The 23,796-nt window shown below is 35.7% G+C and overlaps 2 protein-coding genes across 3 annotated transcripts in view; one reads left to right on the top strand and one right to left on the bottom strand.

The window, feature by feature from the left end:
• LOC131064976 (thioredoxin-like fold domain-containing protein MRL7L, chloroplastic) overlaps positions 1–14,530 on the top strand; it is a 35,672-nt gene extending 21,142 nt beyond the window's left edge. Inside the window, exons 4-5 of one of the 2 annotated variants that reach the window (XM_057999314.2) lie at positions 13,676–13,790; positions 14,060–14,530. In XM_057999314.2, coding sequence (XP_057855297.2) covers positions 13,676–13,790; positions 14,060–14,178 — 234 coding nt within the window. In that variant the 3' untranslated portion in view covers positions 14,179–14,530. The remainder of the gene's footprint in view (positions 1–13,675; positions 13,791–14,059) is intronic. The other variant, XM_057999315.2, reaches the window with a different exon arrangement.
• A 3,359-nt stretch (positions 14,531–17,889) lies between these two features.
• On the bottom strand, positions 17,890–23,577 carry LOC131064975 (uncharacterized). Its single transcript, XM_057999312.2, has 9 exons — positions 23,537–23,577; positions 23,397–23,495; positions 23,010–23,173; positions 19,359–19,458; positions 19,197–19,247; positions 19,015–19,105; positions 18,828–18,921; positions 18,613–18,710; positions 17,890–18,516 (listed from the first exon to the last, which is right to left on the bottom strand). The coding sequence occupies exons 3-9, from the start codon at positions 23,142–23,144 to the stop codon at positions 18,393–18,395; spliced, it is 693 nt and encodes a 230-aa protein (XP_057855295.1). The 5' UTR covers positions 23,145–23,173; positions 23,397–23,495; positions 23,537–23,577; the 3' UTR covers positions 17,890–18,392.
• Positions 23,578–23,796: the final 219 nt, after the last annotated feature.

Genomic DNA, 23,796 nt, shown 5'->3' with positions numbered 1-23,796 from the left:
TTGCACAAGACAAAGCAGACAATAATACATATATACACATTGTAGATGATGAAGAACAAGAAGTAACATCTCCTCCAAGAGAAGAACAACAAATGGAAGAGAGACAGATTGAAGAAGAGCGATCAACTGTACCTCATTGGCTAAAAGAAAGACTATCCAAGAAGGTGATTGTAGAGCAGCAGGAACCATTCGATTTAGGAGGCTACTTGGATAGGAATGAAGAACATGAAGTGAAATGCTACAAGGATGTCTAAGATAACACGAAATGAAGAAGGATCTAGATTCATGCAGATTGCCATTCCAAGGGTTGATAAGACAGAAAATGAAATCACAGCAGATGAATTTGATGTGCTGACAATCAACCTAGGTTCTCTCGCCACTTATCAAGCATTAAAAGACATGAATGATACAGTCAAAACAGTTAATGACATGCTCAAGTTGGAAGTTGAGAAGAGCACTAGATTGGAGAAAGAAAATGGCATATTGAGAGAATACCTCAAGCAACTCAGGGTTCCATTGAGAGAACATGATCCATCTACTTCATTGCCGCCACCTCCAAAAATAATTGAAGATTTTGAGAAGGCAAAAGCATTAGCGCAATTGATGGAAACATGGATCGCCAAGACATATAGGAAAGCTAAAGCATTTATCAGGGAAATGGTGAAAACATTTGAGAGAACTGTGATGATTCTTGAGAGGATTCAAAGACTCAAGATGGCTTATGATGATTCCATTTATGCTAGAGATATCACCATTCCAGTCTTGCAAGCAATGACAGAGGTATCAATGGAAACTTTGATGAATGAAGGAGTACTGCATGAAGGTCAAACACCTAATTTTCAGCTATTGCTATACACGAGTAGATTTTGGAGTTACTACTATACATAATAAAATCCTTGAAGTAGCTGAGATCATTCTTGAAAAGGGAAGGAATGAAGGAATTGATATTGATGCTAGAGAGTTATTAGAAAAAGTGAAGATCATTTTCTTTGGAGAAGATGGAGTAGCTGCCGAAGCACAGCTTGATGCTATTCACTCATTCTCAGTTCTTGCTAGCAAAACCAAATATTTCAAGCCAGATTGGGAAAAGACTTTCACTACAAGCATGAAAGAGATTAGTTATTTGGAGCATCATTTGGAGAATCTTCCAAAGGCGCCTATTTTAGAGATAGAATCAGTAACGTCCAGATTCATTGAATTTGCAAGAAGAGAAAAGGATAAGGGCAACTTGATTCTAGAAGAAAATTTGTTATGATCCTATGTGGCACTGATTTTCCTATTGGAGGATTTATCCTCATATTTTGTACCAAAGTGATGTCACATTCCCATTTGTTGGTCATTTAATGCTTTGCAATAAATTAGGTATTTTGTAATAACAAACCCTAATTAGGGTTTAGGTGGCAAGATCTTGGCCATTGATTTGTTTCAATCTAGGCCATCCATTGTAATAAGGAGCTCTATATAAGCCCAAGCTCATTTCATTTGCATTATAGAAATTAGAGAGATTAGAGATTTGAGAATAGAGAACATAATTTCAGCATTAGGAGATCAATGAAGAGACTTTTGAAGAATTGTTGTTTGATGTTTTCAGAATTAATAAAATCATTGAAGCATTGGTGACTTATTCAATTTTGGAAGCATTTGCTTGGTTCTTTATATCTTTTGTGAGGGCTTATTATTGAAAAGACAAAAAAAATTAGAATAGAATTTGCTTTCAAGTTTTAGATGAGTGAAAGATGCGTGTGTGAATAAAAGTGAAGTGTAATGGGCACCCTAGAATGCCCAAAAACTAAACCAACTGCTGATAGGAATTTAGTCAAACAGTTTGCATCCAACTCCTTATTCCTCTGTTTAATGTTTAAATCCCCTTATAGCTTCGGAAATGAAATGTTTGTTTGTTTTTAAGTCTTTGCATAGATTTGAAATCATATAACACGAACTAGAAGGAAATTACAATAATGTGCAACATGAAGATTGAATTACTGCTGAAATGATATTATTTCCAGAATTATTAAAATCAAATACATAGCAGATTTTTCAACTCACTAAATACTCCAACATTTTTGACATAATATTCCAGCAATGACTTCCCATCTTGCTGCTACAATAACATGAATAGTGCCGTGCTACAGTAGCGTGAATAGTGCCGTGCTATAGCAGCGTGAATAGTGCTGCGCTACAATGCTGCTACAGTATTAATTAGTCTTCATTCAGTCCAATATCTTCATAACATCATCCCTTCAGAATGGCATAAGCATTGGTCAAGAAGTGGAGAAGGTATGAGCAAAACACCAAATCTGCCTGTAGCTGGAGATGCACCCAATTTGCCTATTAATGAAGCTGATAGCAATGGATTCCAAAGGCCAAACCCCAAGGGAATGACGTCTAGAATGTCACAAGAGAGGATAGACGTCCTCTAATGCCAAGAACGGATCTGCAACTCACACATCAATTTCTTCTTATATTCAACATGCTAAATGAAGCCACAAAAGCTTCCTTTTATTCTTTCTCCAAGGGTCAACCCAACTCACTTGAGCAATGTGGGATAAAAGATGTGCAATATAAAACATATTAAAATATTCACTTATATCTCCCTTGGGTGCCCCTTTGATTTGCACACATCCCCATAAAATAAATATTAAAGTAACACTTTAATATTTTACAATTAAATTAAATGTTACTTTAATAACACTTCAGGCATTAAAATATATTAGCAATCGGACTCCGAATAGCACGAGTGATAGCCCGTCGGAAAGCTCTCGCCGAGGAGTATCGAATCCAATCACCAAAACTAGCCTCAATTGTGTCTTGTTGACTTACTAAAAATAGTAAGTATCCCTGAAACTAAGTAAATCAACTCCGTTTTGGCCCAAACTGCAAATGACTAGGCCAAAACACTCCAGGATCCCCTTAAACCCTTCGTTAGCCCTCGAGACCATGTAGAGATAGGCTAACGCACATACACTTGGTCAACTGCTAAAGTGGGGACATTACATGAAGCTCCATTATCCATACTACTAGTAGTGTGTTGATTGCATACTTGCCTTGTGTAGTCAACTGGAATCATTAAAGCTTATACTTCTTCAATTGCTATTTCATCATTAATATGCTTCATCTTGAAGGTATTTATGTTTGAAGTTAGTGATTTGAAAACCATTAAGCACTCCTTAGAAGATTGCACTAGCATTGTGAAGATGTTCAAAGATGTCGAAGCAAAGCTTAGTTGAGCTCACTGAAGATCGCCATTTGTCTTGCATTCTTAGTTTATAGTAGCATTCCTTTACCCTACTCCTTTTTCACTTTTTTTTTATCAACCATCAATAGAGATGGGAAACGAGCGATATTGCAAAATCATTTGAAGAACATCATAACCATTGAAGTTGAAGCAAGAAAGTACGTAAGTCCCCTCGTAGGTACAACAAATCACATCAACGCCATTGAAGCTATTTGACATGTTAAGACTTAACATAAGAGAACCTTGGAGTCATCTCAAGCGATCCTTCACAAATCTTCAGCATTTTTGAATCTTTTTATAAAGAGAGGATAGAGTACCATTGGTATTTTATTCTGTGTTCGATAGTGCATCAAAACACCATCGACACATTCAAATGTTTCAATTGTGGTAAGATTGGTCACATTACATCAAATTGTTCTTTTAGAATAGGTAGCAATAAAATGTCACAACACAAGAAGAGGAATGGCCTTTATGTTGAGGAAGATGGCTACTCGTCTGATGAGTATGATCAGCACACCTTCGGAAGTGAAAGTAAAAAGGCTCTATTCATGGCGGTGGAAACCCTAAGGATACAGAGAGTGTCTCTCGGAAATGAAGAAGAAGATGCTGAAATGGATTTTGAAGAACTTCATGCTCATAAGGAGATCAAGAATCTAAAAAAAAGAATTGTGAGACAAGGATTACAAATTTCCAAAGATTTCAAAATCAAAGAAAAACTAGAGATGCATATCATATATTTAAAAGTTCAATTGGAAAAAGCAAAAAGGAGATATGATGTCATAACAAAAAACTTAAAGACCAAGGAGAGAGATTGCGAAAGACTTGAGGTAGAAGTGGTATCCTTGAGAAAGGACTTGGAGAAGGCAAATAGTCTGCTGAGCAAGAATGTATAGTTTGGAAAGAGTATTGAGCTCTTAGATGAGATTATATGCAGTTAGAAGACACCACACATCAAGACCAGTATTGGATTCAATGAAAACCAAATTAGTAAGGCTATTGAACACTCCATGAAGTCAAGTGCAGAAGATCCAGATTATTATCGCTCTGGAAGTTTAGGATTTGATCAACCTAGAGTGACTGGAGACAAGAAAAGGAGGTTGAAGGGTTCATCCATGTTCATAGATAGAAGAAGAGATCTAGAAGACAAAATCCAGGTTCAATCAATCTTTCTCTGGTTACTATTTTGATTGCAATCATTATGGACATAAGTTAGTAGATTGTAGAAGATTTCCTACAAGAAAGAATAACCTTGTGAGTAGAAATGCATTTGCTCCTTTGGTTGATTTCAATACTGTATGTTATAAGTGCAACAACTTTGGACACATTGCAAGACATTGTAGAAGCAATTTTGTGAAGGCCTCTAAATTAGATAGAAAGGTAAGCACCTTTGCTGATAAGAGAAAGGAAACTAAGGTGTGGAAAAGAAGGTAAGAGGAAGATAAAGACTACAATGCTACATTCAGTATGGAAGAATGTGAGGTTATAGAAGAAAGTTTTGGCAAGCCTGTAGTGGATGGTTGCAGCACAAAAGGTGAGGATCAAAATGAGATCAAGGAAATAGCATGCTTGTTGGGACAAAAGAATGAAAGATGGCCATGGTATACAAAGAAAGAATATTATAATATATTTGAGTTCTTTAGGTAGAAGATTAGAGAGAGCGCTCTCTTCTTTTTGATGTTTTAAAGGAAGCATAAACTCAAGGGGAGTGTTGACTCCCTATTGCAAGAGGCTTGGTGGTCTTGCGGTGAAATACATGGTGTATCAATGCATGTTTCATTCCAAACAAGGGGAGAGAAGGTCTCAAAGGAAGATTGTAAGTGTCCCTTTTCCATTGATGTCAAAGGGGGAGAAATAATGACAAAATACTTGTTAGACAAAACTTGTTGAAAGAGTATGATAGAGAAGAGTATCTATCATAGGGAAAGCATTTTGTAGTTTACCATTAATGACAAAGGGGAAGATTGTTGAGCATATTGTTGTCATTGATGTCAAAGGTGCTGGTTAGTGCTGTCATTGATGTCAAGGCATCTGAAATATTGCAATTAATGTCATGTCATCTGAGTTCCGGAAAGATAGAGTCAAGTATGTTTGGTAGTTCTCTTATTGTTATCATTATGCTTCGGTTTAGTAGTTCTTGATTGTCTAGCGCATGTGTTGTTGTTTGGAAGTATCTACAGTAGGTTTTCGAGGTTTGTTACTTAGGAACAATATGTGCACTCAGTTGCACTGTCATAGTGTTTGGCTCCGCATTTTGTCACAATAGAGAGTTAAGGCTCTGCAGTTTGGAAGTAAAGATAAGTTGAATATGTATCAAATTCCAGAGTTTCACATGATGAGCTTTAGTGGACAAATTGTTCATCAGGCTAGTTCATAGTTTGCACTAATGTTCCAAATGAATGCACCAAAGGAATCTAATGTATGCTAGCTAGAGAAAGTGTGTGAAGATAGTTTGGGATCAGTTGAGTCTATGTTGGGTGACACATAGTGTGTCTCCACTTCTGGTGTAGTGTGTTGGCTTTTAGGACTGAGCTGACTACATGCATGATTGAGAAACTTGATTGTGGCCGACTTGCAAGTGGTATTAAATATGATCAAGGCTGACAGAAAGTGGTAATTATTATAGGAATGCATATATATTGCTGATCAGATTCATTCCAAGGGTGTGTTGGAATTGTGAGCAGAATTGATAACCGTGACAAAAGTTGTGCAAAATGTCTACTCAATTTAGGTTCAATGTGCAAACTTAAATGAAGATCTCATTCATATTGTGAGAGTGGTCTGAAGCTGATCAGATTAGGAAGATGTTGAGGGTTTAGCCTTAAAGGTCCGCATAACATATCTTTTGTATATCTTGATTTATTTGAGGTTCATGTCTCTTGTAGGTTGGTGCTTGCAAATGTATTTGGGGATTGGTGTCTCCATTTGAGGGTGAAATTCCTATAGGTTGGTACCTTACTGAATATTGTAAGTTCATTAATATCTTTTGTGAGATTGGATTTGGATAGTACATCCTAGCAGCTATTCTCACTATTGTTTTTCCCTTTCAGGTTACCACATAAATCTAGTGTTCTTTTGTGCTGATGTGTGCTAACTTCTTGTCTAGCAATTACGACAATGTTTGGAGAAGTTATTAATGGCAATTAATGTTGAATGAAGTTGGGATTGGCATATGTTGATTCAACCCCCTTCCACCTAGCTTTCCCCACCTCTCAATACATCTGTGTCTAACACAAATCTTCAAGGCTTATGCCTCTTGTCACCGATGTTAGCTTTTGCTCACAATTGTGCTCCTTCGTCTTCTTCACAAAATGGAAAATAGCAAAATGAGTTTGTTTTTCATTTTGAGTCATTAGTGTGCCTTTTTTAGGTTTAGGGTTGGTGTAAAGGGTCCTTGTGGGCAGGGCATATACCTCTCCTCCACTCTCCAACCCCCCCATCCACTTTTTATTTTTTAAATTGCATTTTATGTTGATGGGGATTTATGGGATGGCTAGCCATCCTTGAGATGGTTAGGGGACATCTAGGTGGTCCCTTATCATAACTTGCCATACCTAGAAAAAGAGTGTACATTTTGGAAACATATCAATCCATGTTTGTCCGTGAGATTTCCCCTATAGGAAATGGACCAAAAAACATAGGGAACATGTCCTAGGGTACATAGACATTTTGCTTTTATAAAATGTAAAGGTGTTGCAACCATATAAAAGGATTTAATGAATCTCCTTAATTACTCAATTGTGCCTATGAATCTCTTTGTCTTGATCACAAGTGAAGGATTAGGCCACTTCAAGGTGACCTCCACTTTGGTTGGATCAATTGTCAACTTCCTGTTGTGACCTTTGCACACATCGCCCCATTGCAAATGGGGACCCCCTACTTTTTAGGCCCTTGGTCTTTTGGCTTTCGTTTTTGGGGTCTTTTCGCGACAATCTCTTCGGTTTCTCTACTTTGCAAGTGTTCGAGGGTCAATTTGATCAAGTCTGCTTTTCGTTTGAGCAAGTTTGGCCAAGTCTAGGGATTGTTTTGTCAATTTTAGGGTTTCTGCCTTTAGTCCTAGATTTTAGGGGTTTCTTTTAGGGTTTTGGAAAAACTGAATGTAGAACTGGAATCAGGTTCCTTCAAGGAGCCTCCTAGTAAAATTTGAGCGAATTTTGAGCGCTTACTATTTTTAGTAAGTTTCACTACCTCCTGGATTGGTCTAATTTTGCCAAAATCACACTGACTATTTTTAGTAATTTCTATTTTTAGTAAGTTCCTATTTTAGTAAGTGCTTTCTTGACCTGTTTTGTCCAAACCTTAATATTTTGAAACATTTATTATTTGGGAAAATCTATTTTTGGTAGGCTCTTCGTAGACAAACACTGAAGACTAAACATTCTTGGAGACACTAAAGACTAAACGTTCCTGAAGAATCATCTAAATCCTGAAAGTTGGAAGGAGCAAGCAAAGTGATCAAAATTTGGCTAAGTATGGGAACCAGTCCAAGAATGGAAAGCTCGAAAAATCATCGGAGTCTGGAAATTCACATCAATCCACAAATGTCATCCTGATCCAAAAATGGCCTGAAATTTGACTAAATCTGAAAATTTAAAGGATCTTCTGAAACCTAGAATTTGCATTATAATTCCTAGAGATCTGAAACCACTCTCAAACATCTTGCCAATATATACATGAAATATAACTTAAAGTATATTGAAATGCCACTTATACTTAAATGTTATATTTCATGTATACATTCTGATGAAGAGAATGAGGAAAAAATCATGAAAATCCTTCCCCATGTCAATTCAGTGCCCAAGTTTGGGCAAGGGCGCTAAAACAGGGTGTCCAAGGAAAGCGTGGAAATGTTGAAATTCCACCAACAAAGCAAATTAGTGCCCAATAGGTGGATAGGGTGCAAAATAGGAGTCGGGGAAGAATGGAAAAATGTGAAAATCCTTGCCTAAGTGGTTTTGGTGCCCATGCTTCACCAAGGGCGCCAAACTCAATATGCCTTAGAAAATGCTTGAGTTCATGAATTCCTTGCCTTAGTCCAATTTGTGCCTAGGCACAATGGAGGGCGCTAAAGTCAATGATGCATGGAAAACGGAAAATACATTGAATTCCAAGCCAAGGTCAAGATTGCGCCTGGGACAGGAGGTTGGACGACAAAACTCCTCTGTCATGGAATTCATATAAAAAAATCAAAATTCCTCCTCCAGTTGAAAAACACACCTTGGCCAAGGAAAGAATGTTGAAATGGCTAAGTCAGGAAAAAATCAAGGAAATGGGGAGATTCCATGACAAAGTGAATTCCATGCTCACATTTGAAAGCTCAAAAAATTATCCAATGCATGAAAATCCAGGGGTCAAGAATGGAAGGAAAAGCAAGTAAATTTCCATTTTTAGGCACCAAATCTTGTCGGAATTCGAATTTTTTTGTAGATTTGGACTCTTGAGAGAATTCTCTCTCTCCTTGACCCAGGTCCTAAAGTTTAGGAAAGTTCCTAAAAAATAGGAGATGGTGGAAAAGTGTTGAAAATCTCCTCCAAGGTGTGGAAAGTCCAAAAACTTAAAGAAGATTCTTCCCGAATCAAATTTTGTCTCCAACGATTCCAGATGTGCAGGAGTGGATATATGACAGTGGGGTCCACTTGCATGGCTAGGATCTATTGAATGCATGGCAGTATGGTGGCGCATTCATTATCGGAATATTTGACTAAGCAGTAGCGTGGTCAATGCATGTTGAATGCATGAAGAATCTTTTGCATGCAACCGTCATATTTATGACTTTATGACAGATTCCTTTTGCATGTCGCCATCGCATGGAGTGATGGGCATTTATTTCTACATGGGGAATTTTCATTGTATGCTGGGCAAACTTGATGCAAGTAGTGCATTTAATGCACAAATGGATGCCATTTCGGGCATGTTTGAATTAATTGTATAAGGACATGATGGGTTATTAATTGTTGATTCCCACCTTGTTGCATCATGTGTGGGGAATCTTTAAGGGAAAACCCTAATTAGGGTTTTGCATGTAATCATGGCCTGAGGCCTATATAAAGGGGTCACCCCCTCATTTGTAAAAGAGGGAGACTTGTATGAAATTGTTGCGATAAGTTTTGAGATATTAACAGTGAAACATTGTTCTCTGATGGTGTCCACTTAAGTTATTTTTTCAAAGCTTGCTTGGTTTCACCTTCCTCACTTAGATTAGAAGTAGTAAAGTGCTTTGATTTTCAATGGAAAATGTGATGGTGTTCGATGAATTTCCATGGTTCATACTTTTTGCATCTTGCTGATTGTAAGTTGCAGTGTTAGTCTGAACCCCAAATTTGTGCTAAGTTCGATTGAGAATAGTTGTTTGGATTGCTTCGTGTTGGGTATTCAAATGCACTTTCTCAATGTGAAAATCCTTCAACATCCTCAGAAGATTGCACTGGTTCTTGCGGAGTTGTAGTTAAACTTGGCAAAGCAGAGCTTGGTTTATTTGGAATTTGTCCACCAAAAAGCATTAACTGTTGATATCACTGCCTTAGGAATAGATTTAGATCCTTGTAAACCCTTTCCCCTTTATTTTCAGTTCATTTTAGTCCATTCAAAGCAGCAACATCGCAAAATTGCCATATCCGATGATGGAGTTCCAGCCACAACAAAGAAGTGAAAGAACGATCCAAACGTAGGGCCCTTTGGATTACCAGCAATCACATCAGCCAACTGAGTCACGTCCATAGCATAAAGGAACTTTGGAGTCAATTGTTTGAACTTCCTGCAATCTTAGCATACAATCGCACTTTGATCAAGAGAGAGTGAAGTGACCATCAGGCAACTTTATTCTGTGTTAGGCACTGTCATAAAAAACACGTCAACACCTCCCAACTCCAATCACATACCCTAACTAGACAAATGTTGTTGCAAATCCACTTTTCTTTGCATAAGTAGTAATTTGTTCTCCTTACACTTGCAAAACTTATTTCGAGTGCATTATATGCTTATCAACAATTTTGCTGGAACCCAATATGTCCTCCAATAGCACAAAAAATTATGATAGTTCTCTATACATAATTCATCAACCTCATAAAAGTAGCAATAGCATTGCATAACCCAAAAGAAGCTATAGGTCATATCCTTAATTCACCTAGCATGCCAAGATTGATTATAATGCTTTAAAATCTTTCATGATTTAACTTTCTAATTCTTGATTAAAATTTTCTACATTCAAGCAAAGACAAAGAAAATGTACTTTCCAAAACTGTGCTTGATGCTGCTGCTTTGACCAAGGGAGACACATTAAGCATTATCTCATATTGCTTATAAGTGGAGCAAAACAAGGCCAAAATGCATAAGGGAACTAGTATTCAAGTACAATTGGATACAATCAAATCAGGTGCCAACACAAGCTACAAGATCAACTTTTATAAGAAGGAAGAAAAATATCATAACAAAATGTTTGTTAGGAAAATAAAAATATCAATACAAAGTTGCAAGGCTGTTCATTTAAATGTTTAGAGATCTCTCAAATTCTGGTTTTAAATAGTGGTGTTGATTTATTTACAACCAATGTTACAAGTTTTTCGGAGAAGATGGCAAGAGAATTTGGGAGGGGGAGAGTGTGGGCTTGGGGGGGAGGAGACGGGGAGGGGCATGTTTCTGGGACAAATCTATTTGGGATGCCATTTTTCTAGGGTATGGCTGTTCAACAAAGGGAAAAATTTTGAGAGAAAAAAAAAAGGAAATTTCAAATATTCGTATGATAACATTGATAAGGCCTTCATTATATGCATTGTAGAACCTTAATATAAAATTTTAGAGCTGAACTAATACATGAGTTAATGCACAAATTAACAAAATTTCATTACTTTCATTGTCAACATGCATACATATCAAGCCATGTTAATAACTGGTACCTTTATATATTAAATCGAACATACTTACCATTTGGAACAGTTAAATGATCATTACTCGTCATAATGTGCTTACCACTTGGAATATTCAAATATTTGTTTGTTCATATACAAGTAGTAGTTTAATAATATTATATAAACATCTTATGGTTTTGAATTGCTCTTGTAGTTTAAAAGTTTGTACAACCGATATGATAGTTTGATTGGATGCCTTCTGCCTTTGCAATTATCTTATCTGACTTCAGCTATAAACTTGGGACAAATTTATTAAAAAATACACTTGAAATGGAAAATGTTTTGTTTACTGTGTTGGCCTCGAACAAGTTTATAAATTTGCACTTAAAAATGATTTACACACTTTTATTAGCAATGCTAGGTGTCAAGCATATGGATTGTGCTTTCATAGAGTACTTCCATTTTCCAGTTATAGGGTGCACATCTAATGATCTGATAATCAATGGTCCATTGAAACAGCAGTTTCCTTTCAATTGCTGATACTCTCTTTGGCTGAAGCAACTGGTTTTCTTTTTGAAACCAAGATTCACTTGAATCAAGAAGTGTGGCAGGCTAAGTTAAAATAATTAGATTTTAGAAGGCCTTATATAGAAATTTTTGGTGTGGCTTGTGGTTGCCAAATACTGGGTACTGAGAATGTCAATAGCAAAGTTTCAATAAATTTAAGCAAACTTTTGAATGCTATAATAAAGTGTCATCTATATCATGAGCTACTGGTGAAGTGAAATTATTGTTTCATCCTCAGACTATAAGGTGAAAACAAGGCCGATGATATTTCCTTTTTTCAAATTTGTGTTTCTTTTTTCGTTTTCACTAGGCCATAGGGGATGACTAACTGTCCCCAGCTGCTCCCTCTAAAAAAGATGCCCAGAGGAAATTTCCCGAAATTTCTGCAAATAAAGGACAGATGAGGGTTGTTTCCTATCTGTTCCCACATCCCTGAAACATCCCCTATAGGGGACAGAGTCTGAAAATGCAGGCGATGCATCCCTGGATACATAGTTTACAACACATCTGGGGTAGCTTGACATGGCATAAAGTGTAGATCCTTGCTTTCTTGCTAGTGGTGGGAAGACACTTTGCTGGTCAGGACAAAAGTATTCATTGAAAACTTCACTAGGACTACACAAAAGTCTTTGGCACTTCTATGTAAAAGAAATAGTATAAATTGAAAGGATTAACCCCTTAAAAGAAAAAATTTAGAAATCAAACATTCCTTGGTACCTATACCAGAAACGTTAAGTGGAAAAAAAAGTGAGGAATTTATAACTCACCACCTTCTCGTGAATATTATTGTGAAGTAGATGAATTATTTTAAAAGGAGTTCAGTTGATTTATAAGATGAATTATTTTAAAAGAAGTTCAGTTGATTTATATGACGTCCCAAATTTATATTGGTTTAGCTAATTTGAGAAAGAAGGGAAGTGTGTGTCAATAGAAGACTATTATAGAAGAATGTTGAGCATATCAATAGATATGTCTCTTACAGAGGAAACTGAAAAATTGTCCCTACTTCATTCTTATATGATAGAATGTTGGATGTTTGTCCTTCTTCCTTGCTTTAAAATTGCTGTGGTAGAATATGTTTTAGATATTTTTGTCCATTATGTCTAGAATTTGAATGGAGTTTGGTCCACTTTTTTTATCATTGCCAACAGAGACTCTGATTTTGTCAGCACATTTTGTCGGATTCTATGGAAGCTCTTGGACATTACTAGAGATGTCATCAAATTTTCATGCAGAGAAAGATGAATAGATAGAAATTGTGAATAGAATGTTTGTCTCAATATCTCATAAATGTACAATATCCATCATTAGCAGACACAGGTTGGAAGTATCCTATAAATCTAGTACATTTAAAATTGGACAAAGCATCGTCCCAGTGGATTTTTTTGATAATTGTTATAATTTGCAGACACTAGCACAAATCAATTTGATGATTCTGACAAGTTCATTAATCAAATTGATTCCAACTTACAACATGCACCAAAATTCTTCAGAGAATTCATGACAATGACATATTAACATTACCCAAAGATACCACCTTATTAGTGTCCTCTCCGAATGGCTGGTAAGAAAACTCAATTTTTTGGTTTTGTTCCTATATGTTAAGGATAGACAATGTTTATAAAAGATCCTGTATATGTGGCCTACTTTCCATAAATTTATTGATATAAGTTACAACATTTTCCTGAAATTCTGGGCATGTGATTTATCTTGGTATTTGTTTAAATATCCAAAACAAGATTGTTATGTGCACTTGCCAAGTACATGCTCCAAATTCTTTATGGCACTTAACTATCAGCACTAAAGAGTATTCTGGTTGGAACCTTGTCTTGGAGAACACATTTGTATCCATTCTTGAACGTTTGACCCAGAAGTAACCATGTTTCTTTGTATCAATCTGCTAATAACGATTTTTATATGCTAGTATGCTTTATGTTTGTATATATAACTTAAATTTCAGATGTCTTTCTATTCTTTATTCACTAGCTTTGTACGCCAAGATGTGCTCAAAACTCAAAATATGCTTTTGTAGCAGGCAGTCAAGTTTGAGGCTACTGAGGAAACCAAACTGGCATCCACATTGAATGTTGAAGAAACGCCTGTAGTCATTTTTATCAAAGATGGCAAGCTAGTACATCGTCAAAAAGGTGTGCTGAAACTATTTTTTTCTATATAATGTCTCTACATTTGCCAAATCAAGTAGATGATACATGATGTTTCATTTTTTAAAAGCCAAGCTCTGCCATTTTATTTTGTCATTCTTTCTGTTATACTCGTTATAATCATTATCATTGTGCTTTATTGTACTTCATGTCATATTCATTTTATCTCACTAACCTTAATCGATTTTAGCCATTTTTCTGTCTTTACAGGTATTTATTATTATTTCTCTAATGTTCTTTATCATCAAATGCAGAAATTCTTGTGGCAGATGATTTAGCCAAGATAATGGCCTACTTCTATTATGGAGCTAACCAACCTGAATGTCTTAAATCTACAAAATTATCAGAAGAGGAAGTTCCTAGTCTGGCATGATTCTGTAAATGTGGTACTCGTGAATACTTGCCTTTGATATAAAATTGTACATGGATGGAGAGAGGGAACGTTTGTGGCATAGAAATTGGATGTTTAGTAGGCTTATTCATGAGGACCATTAATGGCAACAAAATCAATTATGGGCAAATGATTATCATTTTAGCCCGTGCAAGTCTCACTGGCTCCTGCAAATTCATTTCATAGATGAGGAAGACAATTATTTGTTTTCTGTACTTACAGATATGGTTCACATCATTGTAGTATTTAAAGCCTTGTTTTTGGAATGAATGATATGTCGAAGGGTATAAATAATTAAGGAATCAAATTCATATTAACAGAGCCCTTTCATTCATTTTTTCGGCAATGATCTGTCTGTTTTTAACAGAGCCCTTATTCTGTTTGGTTGCAATGAGGAGAAAACAATATATAGTAAAAATATTTAACTTATGTAATAAACCATTAATCAGGAGAAAGCATTTTATAGTGAAAAATATAAACCATGGCATTCTTTGTTGAAAATACAGATTTCCATGCCTGGGGAATTGAAACCATGACTGTTAAATTTATTTTAATTTTTTATTGAATATCATGTGTTATATTCACTTTCTGAAATAATCTGTATATAATCTGTACTGTCACATGTAATCTCATCGATACATGAGTTGAGGCTCTAAGGTCCAGTTTATGACAAGCCCATGAGATAGATATGATAAGAAATTTACTTGATTAGAGAATAGCAAAGCATTTTCGAAGAAATTGAGAGACGCCCAAACTTATAACAATGGAAGGAAGAATATGACATGGCAATATACATTAAAAAAAAGTACCAGTGGTTGCACATCATGTATGACGACAATTGAATGCTAGTTTAAGATAATACATGTTGATTTCATTAAATGTATCAGGGCAAAACATCTTAAATCAATAAGTGATTTTGTTCACCAAATATAACCTTGTCATGTACAACTTCCAATTGAATGGATAAACTGATATTACTGGCACACAAATTATGAAACTTGAATGCTTGTTCAGTGGATACTCAATAATATGTTGCACTTGGATTTCCAAGTGCTTTGTTATGTGCCTTTTTTCAAAATAGAGCTGACTCGAACCTATTTCTATTTCCCATAAGCAAGAGGAAAAATGAAATAAATAAATATATTATTTTAAGTTGCCTAGTAATTTTTCAATTTAAGAGACAGCTTAAGTAATATTATTATAATAAAATAAAAAGTGTTTTTCAACAGTAGTGATAAATAAAGAATAAAATTAAATAAGATAAAAATAAAAATAAAATTATCAAATATTATTTTGGTGGGAAAATTATCATGGACTCAGATGGAAATCTTTAAAAGGAGGCACTTGGCTTCTATACACATTATCAAGTTTTCATTTGGCATTTCATTGCCGGCTTCGACATTTGAGTTTTGGTATGCTAGGATGAAAACTCTTGGCTGGTCTTCAGCAATTTGGTATACACAAACTCTCTTGGCTTTTGATTTTCAGCAGTGAAGAGAAGTGAAGATGGAAATCTTCATCTTTGGTATTGGCAAATTCAATCTAGGGAGGACACAAACTCTCTTGGCTTTTGATTTTCAGAGGTGAGGATGGGAATCTTCATCTTTGGCATTGGCAAATTCATTCTAGGGTTTGCATGTTGAGCTAATTTGGCAATTTTGTGCAAAATTTCAGGGATCTATCAATTAGATTTGCAAGCAAATAATTATTGGTAATTTTTGGATATTTTCTACAAGGCTAGATTGTTGATTTGGTGCCATTGAAGGAATTTTACATCATTTTTGGAGTTCACATAGTTTGGGTAAATTTATAATTTAAAAAAAATAAAAATAAAAAATTTCTACGATAGTTGACCCATATGATGTTGGTTGCAATGAGTCCTCAATAAAGCTGTAACCTTTGACTTTCCCTAGAGATATACCTGGGATGAAAACCAACCTGCACAAGACGATATAGGTGCCTACTGCTATATACTATCACAACTGCTCACCGAAAAAACTAGAACATACACAAATTTGGCAAATTAACTCACCTTGCAAATCCTGAATGGATTGCACAAGATAGGAGAAAAGGTATTGTCTTAATCTCTCGAACGCCTTCGAGAGTTTATCATCCTTGCTGGCTCCGAATGCAAAAGGTGACTCAAAACTATCAACTGAACATCTCAAAATCAAACGCTCCAAAGATTAATCAATCTACACTTATCCCCTTGTAGTCTAGGGACCAAAATTTGAATTTGTTTTATTCATTATTATTTTTATATTTTTTATAATATATAATTTATTTATTTTATTTTATTAATTTAGTGTTAAGAAACACTTTTAAAGCACAATAATAATGTCAAGGTTTGCGAAGCAGAGGGACATGACATGCAGAGTCATCGAGCATCAAGGACACGACTCCTTTCCCAACAGCGTGCATCCCCGCATGTGCCTCCATTTCTAAGCTTTTAATTGTCGCAAGTTCACAACAATAATTAAATGGATGATGATTGTGATACGTGAAGTTTAATGAAGTAAATCCAACTATTAGAGGGGCACCCCAGAATTTGGGTTTTTTTATCCCATCTGAATGCATCAAGAGTAGATTAGGCAAAACAACCAATGGCAGCATCGAGTTTCTCGATCCAATGATTAAAACCTAATTTTACAGATTCCACCCTCAGTAATACTTAGCAACTATTTAATATAGTTTAAGAACAAAATCAATTTTCAAAGTAAACGGACCAAGAAGGATTTTTTGTCATCTTTTCAGAGTAAGAACAAACATGTAGAGCCATTAAATTGAGACAAAACACGCGATTCGGTCTCCTCTGCTGTTCTAATTGCGTTCACTATCAGCCTCATGATTTTTTGCCACCAATTTAAGTTATGCCCCGAATCAATTGAACTTTGGCATCCTTATAAGCAGGCGAATTTTTCTGAAACTAAATTAAAAGACAAATTAATCAACACATTAATATTGGCATATTTCATCAAATTGGGTTTGCTAGGATCAACAAATTTTTAAATATAAATCAAGCATCGCAAATGCTGTACTCCAACACCGCAAAATGGGTATCCTTGGTCCATCACAATATTTTCTTCTCATATAAAATAAGAATAATGAACCACCATGAGGTCTTATTTAGGAGACTAATATGCTTGCCAACCAGCATATGAAACGCTAGTAGAGATAATTACACTTACATGATTCATCTCGACTTTCAGAATTTTTGGTGATTTTGAGCCAAGAAAAAGGTACCATGAGCTAATCGCATGTAGCAGAACTCAAGCTCATGAAAATTTGTGAAATACATTCTTTTACATAACTGTATAGAATCACAAGTAAATGATAGCACGGAAAATATATCATAAAATTGTTACCTTCAATTTAGTGCCTTGCTTTCTAACTAGCCACATAATGAGGTTTAGTTATGAGACAAATATGCTTGACAACAAATATATCAAAGTAAGGCTGGTAGAAATGATTACAATGATGCGATTCATCTTGACTCTTAAGAATTTTTTGTGATAAAGTGCCAAGAAAGGGTATCATGACCTCAGTCAGCTCATGGCATGTAGCATATCTCAAGAAAAATTGTGAAATTATTCTTTTAAATAACCATAGAGAACGACAAGTAAATAATAGCACAGAAAAGATACCATAAAATTATTTCCTTCAATTTACCACCTTGCATCTAACTAAGCCACGTTGATTTGAATAGAAGCATTCTGCTGATTTTTAACTCTACAAAAAAAGTTTACATAACATTTTTCAACACTCAATAAATTTGCATATGTAAAGATTGATCATGACCATAACAGAAATTTTGAAGGAAAGAGTTAAAATCCAGATAGAACAGAGTAATGCTCCTGGAAGACAAACTGTTCAAGCTGAGAAACTTGAGCTCATCAAGATTCTACACAATCAGTGGAAAAGGGTAAGTGTTGGTAACTGGTAAGGTGTATATGAAATCCAGTTTCAACTTAGAGTGTAAAGCACACAGCTAAATTCCCAGAAATTAGTCCACATAATTAGAAATTCTTGACAACTTGCTAATATCAAATATTCCACTATAGTTCCATCAATTTGCATCTTTTCTAAATCCACATGTGAGAGTCCTGAGAACGATATCCAAAGCTTCAATTTGCTGATGAGTTTACACCAAAGATAAAATATACACCATATCGCTTAACATTTTGTTTGTAAGCGCATTATTTCATGTACTTATGCAAAAATTTGCGGTGAAAATCACTTCTGATAGTGTCATTGATGAATCGCTTTGGAACCTTTGCTTCACCTCGTGTTTGGTTCTTGAAAACAACATCATCATCCCATCTGTATCACACATTTCGTTATTAGAATCTGAGATAAGACAATAAGTTTTCTAGTTATAACACATGAGGCATAAAGAAGAAGAATTTCCAAACAAACCTCCTCTTCACATTAAAAGAAGTAGGATTCAACAATGGGTTGCCACGTATCAGTTCGGCTTCCTTTACTTTTAACTCCTCTTCTTGCTTTTGTCGATCCTAAAACAATACCAAAATAATATATAAATTTAAAAAGCACAATGAAGCTGATATATTTGATCTAGACATTTACAATTTATGAACCATATGAAAGCTGTAAATGGAAAAGCATCTTACTTTGCGCTTCTTCTCTTCAGCTCTTTCATTTCTTATTTGCTCTAATTCTGCCAATAGAGCTGCTGTGTCATCCTCATCATCATCATCATTATCACTATAAAGAAACGATCATCAATGTTCAATAAGAATAGTCCTTGCAGTATATGATAATAAGCAACATTGTAATAAACCTATCAGCCTAGAGTACCTTTCATCTGAATCACTTTTTACATCAACATCAGAATCATCAGCATCTATATTACGAGGAGCCAATCTGTCTTCAGGTTCTCTTTTAGAACCTGCAAAACAAACAATAGACTATGAAAATAAAAAAAAGTGTCCAACATATATATAGTAAAACTACAGTTGCTATATATGAAAAAGGTCAACCTTCAAGGTAAAGATTCCCTGCACTTGGTCCTTTTCTGTGGTCTCTATCATCTGCAACAAAAATCACAAGCACATGCATCAGATTCAGAGGCAATGACTTCAATGTGTATTCAGTATTTACACAAGCATGACAAGATTCAAACATCCTTAAATAATGCTTACCAACATATCCCTTATCCTTTGAAAAGTGCCTACGTTCTCGTTCTTCAAGTTCCTCCCTGAGGTTTCTTTTACGGAGTTCATCTTGAGTATCTTGGCCTTCCTTCCTGAAATGAAGGATTGTTAATATGTTTTATACGAAATGTAGAGATAATTTTAAATTTATAATAAGATGTAACATTGGAGATTGACAAATACCCAACATGATGGTCAAAGTACTTTCTTGTTAATATGAATAAGAATAATCAGTCTCCATCTACACTTGGTTTCTAAACTTGTTGAACCCTAGTTTTCAAATCAATTCGACTTAATTCTGGAAATGCTATAAATCTGGCTGAAATTGATATAGCCTATAGATAATCCCCTATTGATCGTACACATTCAGAACCACAATAATCTTAGAATAGGTACTGGTTCTTATGGGAGGATTATACATTGATTATGATTAACTACAATGTCAGAAAACAAAATTTTCTAGCTAGAGAAATTGTCATACAACCTCTTCGCGACAGATACATTAGAAATATACAATCGTATTATTGTAATGTGCCCTTTTTTAAAAAAAGATTATAGTAATAAACAATAATTATAAATTAAAATACTAAAAAAAATATATAAAATATAATATAGTTATAGAATATAAAAATTAAGTTTTTTATAATCAAACGTCAAGGGGCATCTGAAGAATCATGACCATTTAAGGAAAAAGATATATAAGAGACAACAAACAAGGAGAAGTATCAATACATAAAAAAATATATTTTATATCTGATTTTCATCCCTTGTACAATGTGAAACATGGTTCAGCAAACAAAGCATGAAAACCTTCAAAGATTAGAGATTTAAAGATGAAAACCCTTAATTTCTCTTGCCAAGTTAGTGGCCAAAAATTCCTAACTTCAGACTGAAATTTAGGAAGCATTTCAAGACAATTATACAAGTAAAGAAGCTGCAGATAGGAGGAAAGATTACAGCAAAATGTAAGTTTAATATTTTCAAGTTTGTATTAAGATTTAAATTCAGAGTTGAAAATTCTCAAAATTTAAGTTTGAAGTCAAATTAATATTTATAATTAATTATGCAAGTATTATTGTGAGTGTGGAATATCTATTTAAGGCAACAATAAGGAATATTTAAAAAGGGACATTACAATTATATTATTATGTGCATACCACATTATATAGTTTCACGCACAAACAAAGTGAGAAGAGTGAAAGAGGTCATCAACAGTAAGTAGTTTACAGAGACACAAAGCTATGCAGTTGAATAACCACCAACAGGCAACAAGTACTGTACAATGAAGATGCTTTGAAAACTTTCCCCACATGCAGGATTAATTATACAAGGTTTTTTTTCAAACTTCCCTGCTTGTGTAGGAGAGTTAATATTGTCAAATTAACATAAGTTTAATTTCAAAATTATAATAATCGACCTAGTTAATCTAAAGCTAAGGGTATCCTTGATCCAGGACACCTTCAAGACAAAAAGAAACCATACAAATTCAGCCAGAAAGATCCCTGGAATACATATAACCTCTGCATTGCACAACTGAAGTTTGTGACCACTAGATCTTATTTAGACTCTAAAGTTATTTTACTCAGATAGAGGGATTTGAGTTGGACCCTATTTTCAAACACTATGAAGTAGGTGCTCTTCAAAGTACATATGTTCTAGACATTATTCTTCCAAACAACGCATTGTTTGCGGAATGGACATATTATTTAATACTAAAGATCTACCACTTTAACATTGGCATCTGCTCTTTATCAGGTAAGTTGGCATCTACATCTGATAACAATGTGGGTTTCGATCAGACTTAGGCTCATTGTGTTCTTCATCATCCTCAAACTATATCTGTGCTACCATGCCAAGTGCATGGGTATGGCCCTTGCTGTTTCTTTGTTGGGAGGTATGATAAGCTTGTTCAAATGACCAATTCTCTCCCACGTACTCGACAAAATTTAACATGAATCTGCTCGTCAGTGTTTTATCCAGTGTTCCACGGGGAAACGTCCCCCCCCCTTTTTGGGCGCGTCCCCCCATCAGAAACATCTCGGGGATGGGGGGACGGGGACGTGACATCCCCCGCCGTCCCGCCGCTGCCACCCAAGCACCGCCGGGATGCGGAGACGTCTCCTTGGGAAACGTCTGGGCATCTCCCAGAGAGACATGGAGACGCCTCCACGTCTCCTTGGGAGACGCGAGCGTCTCACCGTCCTTCAAGAGATGTGCAGCCGTCTCTCCAGGGACGGGGAGACGCCCAGACGCCTCCTGTTGCCCCCACGTATATGAAATGTTTAAAATTAAAATTTAAAAAAAAAGTGACTTTTTAAGTTTTTTGAGGGTTAAGGGGTAACTCTAATTGGACGTGGGCCAATTGAAAAATAACACCCGATGCCTTTAGAAAATAATAAAAGTATTTTTGGCCTTGCAGGGCGCTGCCACTTGACCCCAACTTGGGGGCGCTGCCCCTAAACCCCCGTTGAAAAATATAGGGGGAACCGCGCCGATAGAAGTAGGGAAAATCTAACCTCTGAGTCTGATTAGGCTCAATATAACAACACAACTTAGAAATCTTGGTATTTAGATTTAGCATTTCAAATTTCCTATAGTCTCATTTGAAATGTAATTCTGATACTGTAATACTGTCATACATCTTTTCAAAACTAGTTTTTCAAGTACTATATGTATATGTATAACTATATCAGCACCACCACCCCGCCACCCCCCACCGCCGTCCCCCCGCCATCCCCAAACTTAGGCCCTTGGTCCCCCCCGTCCCGTCCCCACGTCCCCCCGTCCCCAACGCCCGTGGAACACTGGTTTTATCTTATAACCAAGGATTGCTAATATGGTTATTTCATCCGTCAATTTCTTGCAATCATATTTGTGGGCTTTACTGATAAAATGGTTCCAAGTCATGCTGCATGGTCTGATTGATACCATGTGTATAATGTATTTTGGTTTCTATGCTTCCAATTTACAGGCTTTGTAAGGGTAGGAAGGAAAAAATGGTGCGGCAAGCAGACTTTATATTACGTTAAAATACCTATCCGAGTTAGTTTTTGCTTATAAAACAATAATCTGGTTTCATAGCAAGAAATTTAAGGTGGTGTTTGTGTCGAGAGTTTCCATAATATCCTATATCGAGACACATTGTCCTAGTTCATGTTCCGTTCATCACTGCCAGCGTATCTAACTCAATCAGAAACATGAAAGTAAATTGGATTGTTTATTTGGTAGAACTTTACACAATTACGCATTCTTCAGTATTGTGCCCAGAGATTGGCCATGATGAAAAGGACATTTATAATCAGTTCAAAGATTATCACCCTTCCACAATAGGTCATTTTAAAGATCTCTAAAAGGTATAAACGAGACTTATTTTCCCCCCAAAAAAGATGCCCTATTTTTCTATTTCTGTGCTGAACTAGAATCAGAGAACATGCCTTAGCACATGAATCACCTGATGTATTTTCCGTTTCATTATAAGGGCTCATTAAATCTTTTCATTCTTCAGAACCAAAATCTTTCCCTCTACATAATCCTTACTCAAATAAAAGATTATCCACAAAAATTTTCTGAGAAGAACGACAGCAAATATTCAAATTAGCCGAGAAAAGAACGTACACAAGAAACTGAAAAAACAAAAACATGCCTGGTTTTGAGGTTTGTGTGGGCAGCAAGATCTCTGGAGGAAAATTTCTGAGAGGGGCCGAAGATTCTAGTCCCGCCCTGTTCATGTCCTCCCTTTGCAGGCGCCCAAGTTGGCCTTGCAGCTGTCGTCATCGCCGCTAGAAACCGCAATTACGTTTTTCCTGCACAAAACAAACCCTAGATAGATAAATGCGAACCCTAGAAAATACTTATAGAAAACGTATATTTGAAAAATACGCAGAAATTTCAAGCGGAATTCCAAGTGGGCTCACTCTGAAACAAACCGAATTTTATATTCGAACCAAAACGCAAACCGAATTTTATATATTCGAACCAAAATTTTCAATTAAAACTAACGCCATCTAATTTATTTTTTCGTCGTACCCTGTTTTCTTGTATGAGAACGATTCCAAAACCACAGAGGAATGGCTTTGCAGTCAGACGCAGATCGATCCGAATTCTTTCGGATTCAGCTTGCGTAAACGCAGATCGATCCGAATTCTTTCGGATTCAGCTTGCGTAAATGTTTGTATTATAAAAATTAACTCAATTATTGAGCGGATGGTGTCGGCGCAAATAAAATTAATTATGAGCTTTTCTATAAATATAGCGAGGAAGATTTGACCCTTCCTAATTTAATTTTTTTTAAGATAAAGCTATCCGGAGTTTTTAGCTTTCTCCGAGAGAGTTCATGGATCTACCTAAAAATATTTTAAAGGATAAAAGTGCATTATCTTTTTATTCTTTCTTTTATTTATTTTTAATTGTCATAAATATAAAAATG

This window comes from Cryptomeria japonica, chromosome 6, assembly GCF_030272615.1.
Source record: "Cryptomeria japonica chromosome 6, Sugi_1.0, whole genome shotgun sequence".
NCBI classification, from domain to species: domain Eukaryota; kingdom Viridiplantae; phylum Streptophyta; class Pinopsida; order Cupressales; family Cupressaceae; genus Cryptomeria; species Cryptomeria japonica.
Note: the sequence above shows the minus strand (reverse complement) of the source record. Positions and strands in the feature narration are given on the sequence as shown.

Coding starts and splice junctions, on each gene's coding strand:
- LOC131064975 (XM_057999312.2), bottom strand. CDS start 23,144: ATGACGACAGCTGCAAGGCCAACTTGGGCGCCTGCAAAGGGAGGACAT. Junction 19,459..23,009: donor CAAACCTCAAAACCAGGCAT/GTTTTTGTTTTT, acceptor CATTTCAGGAAG/GAAGGCCAAGATACTCAAGA. Junction 19,106..19,196: donor AGGGAATCTTTACCTTGAAG/GTTGACCTTTTT, acceptor TTTGTTTTGCAG/GTTCTAAAAGAGAACCTGAA.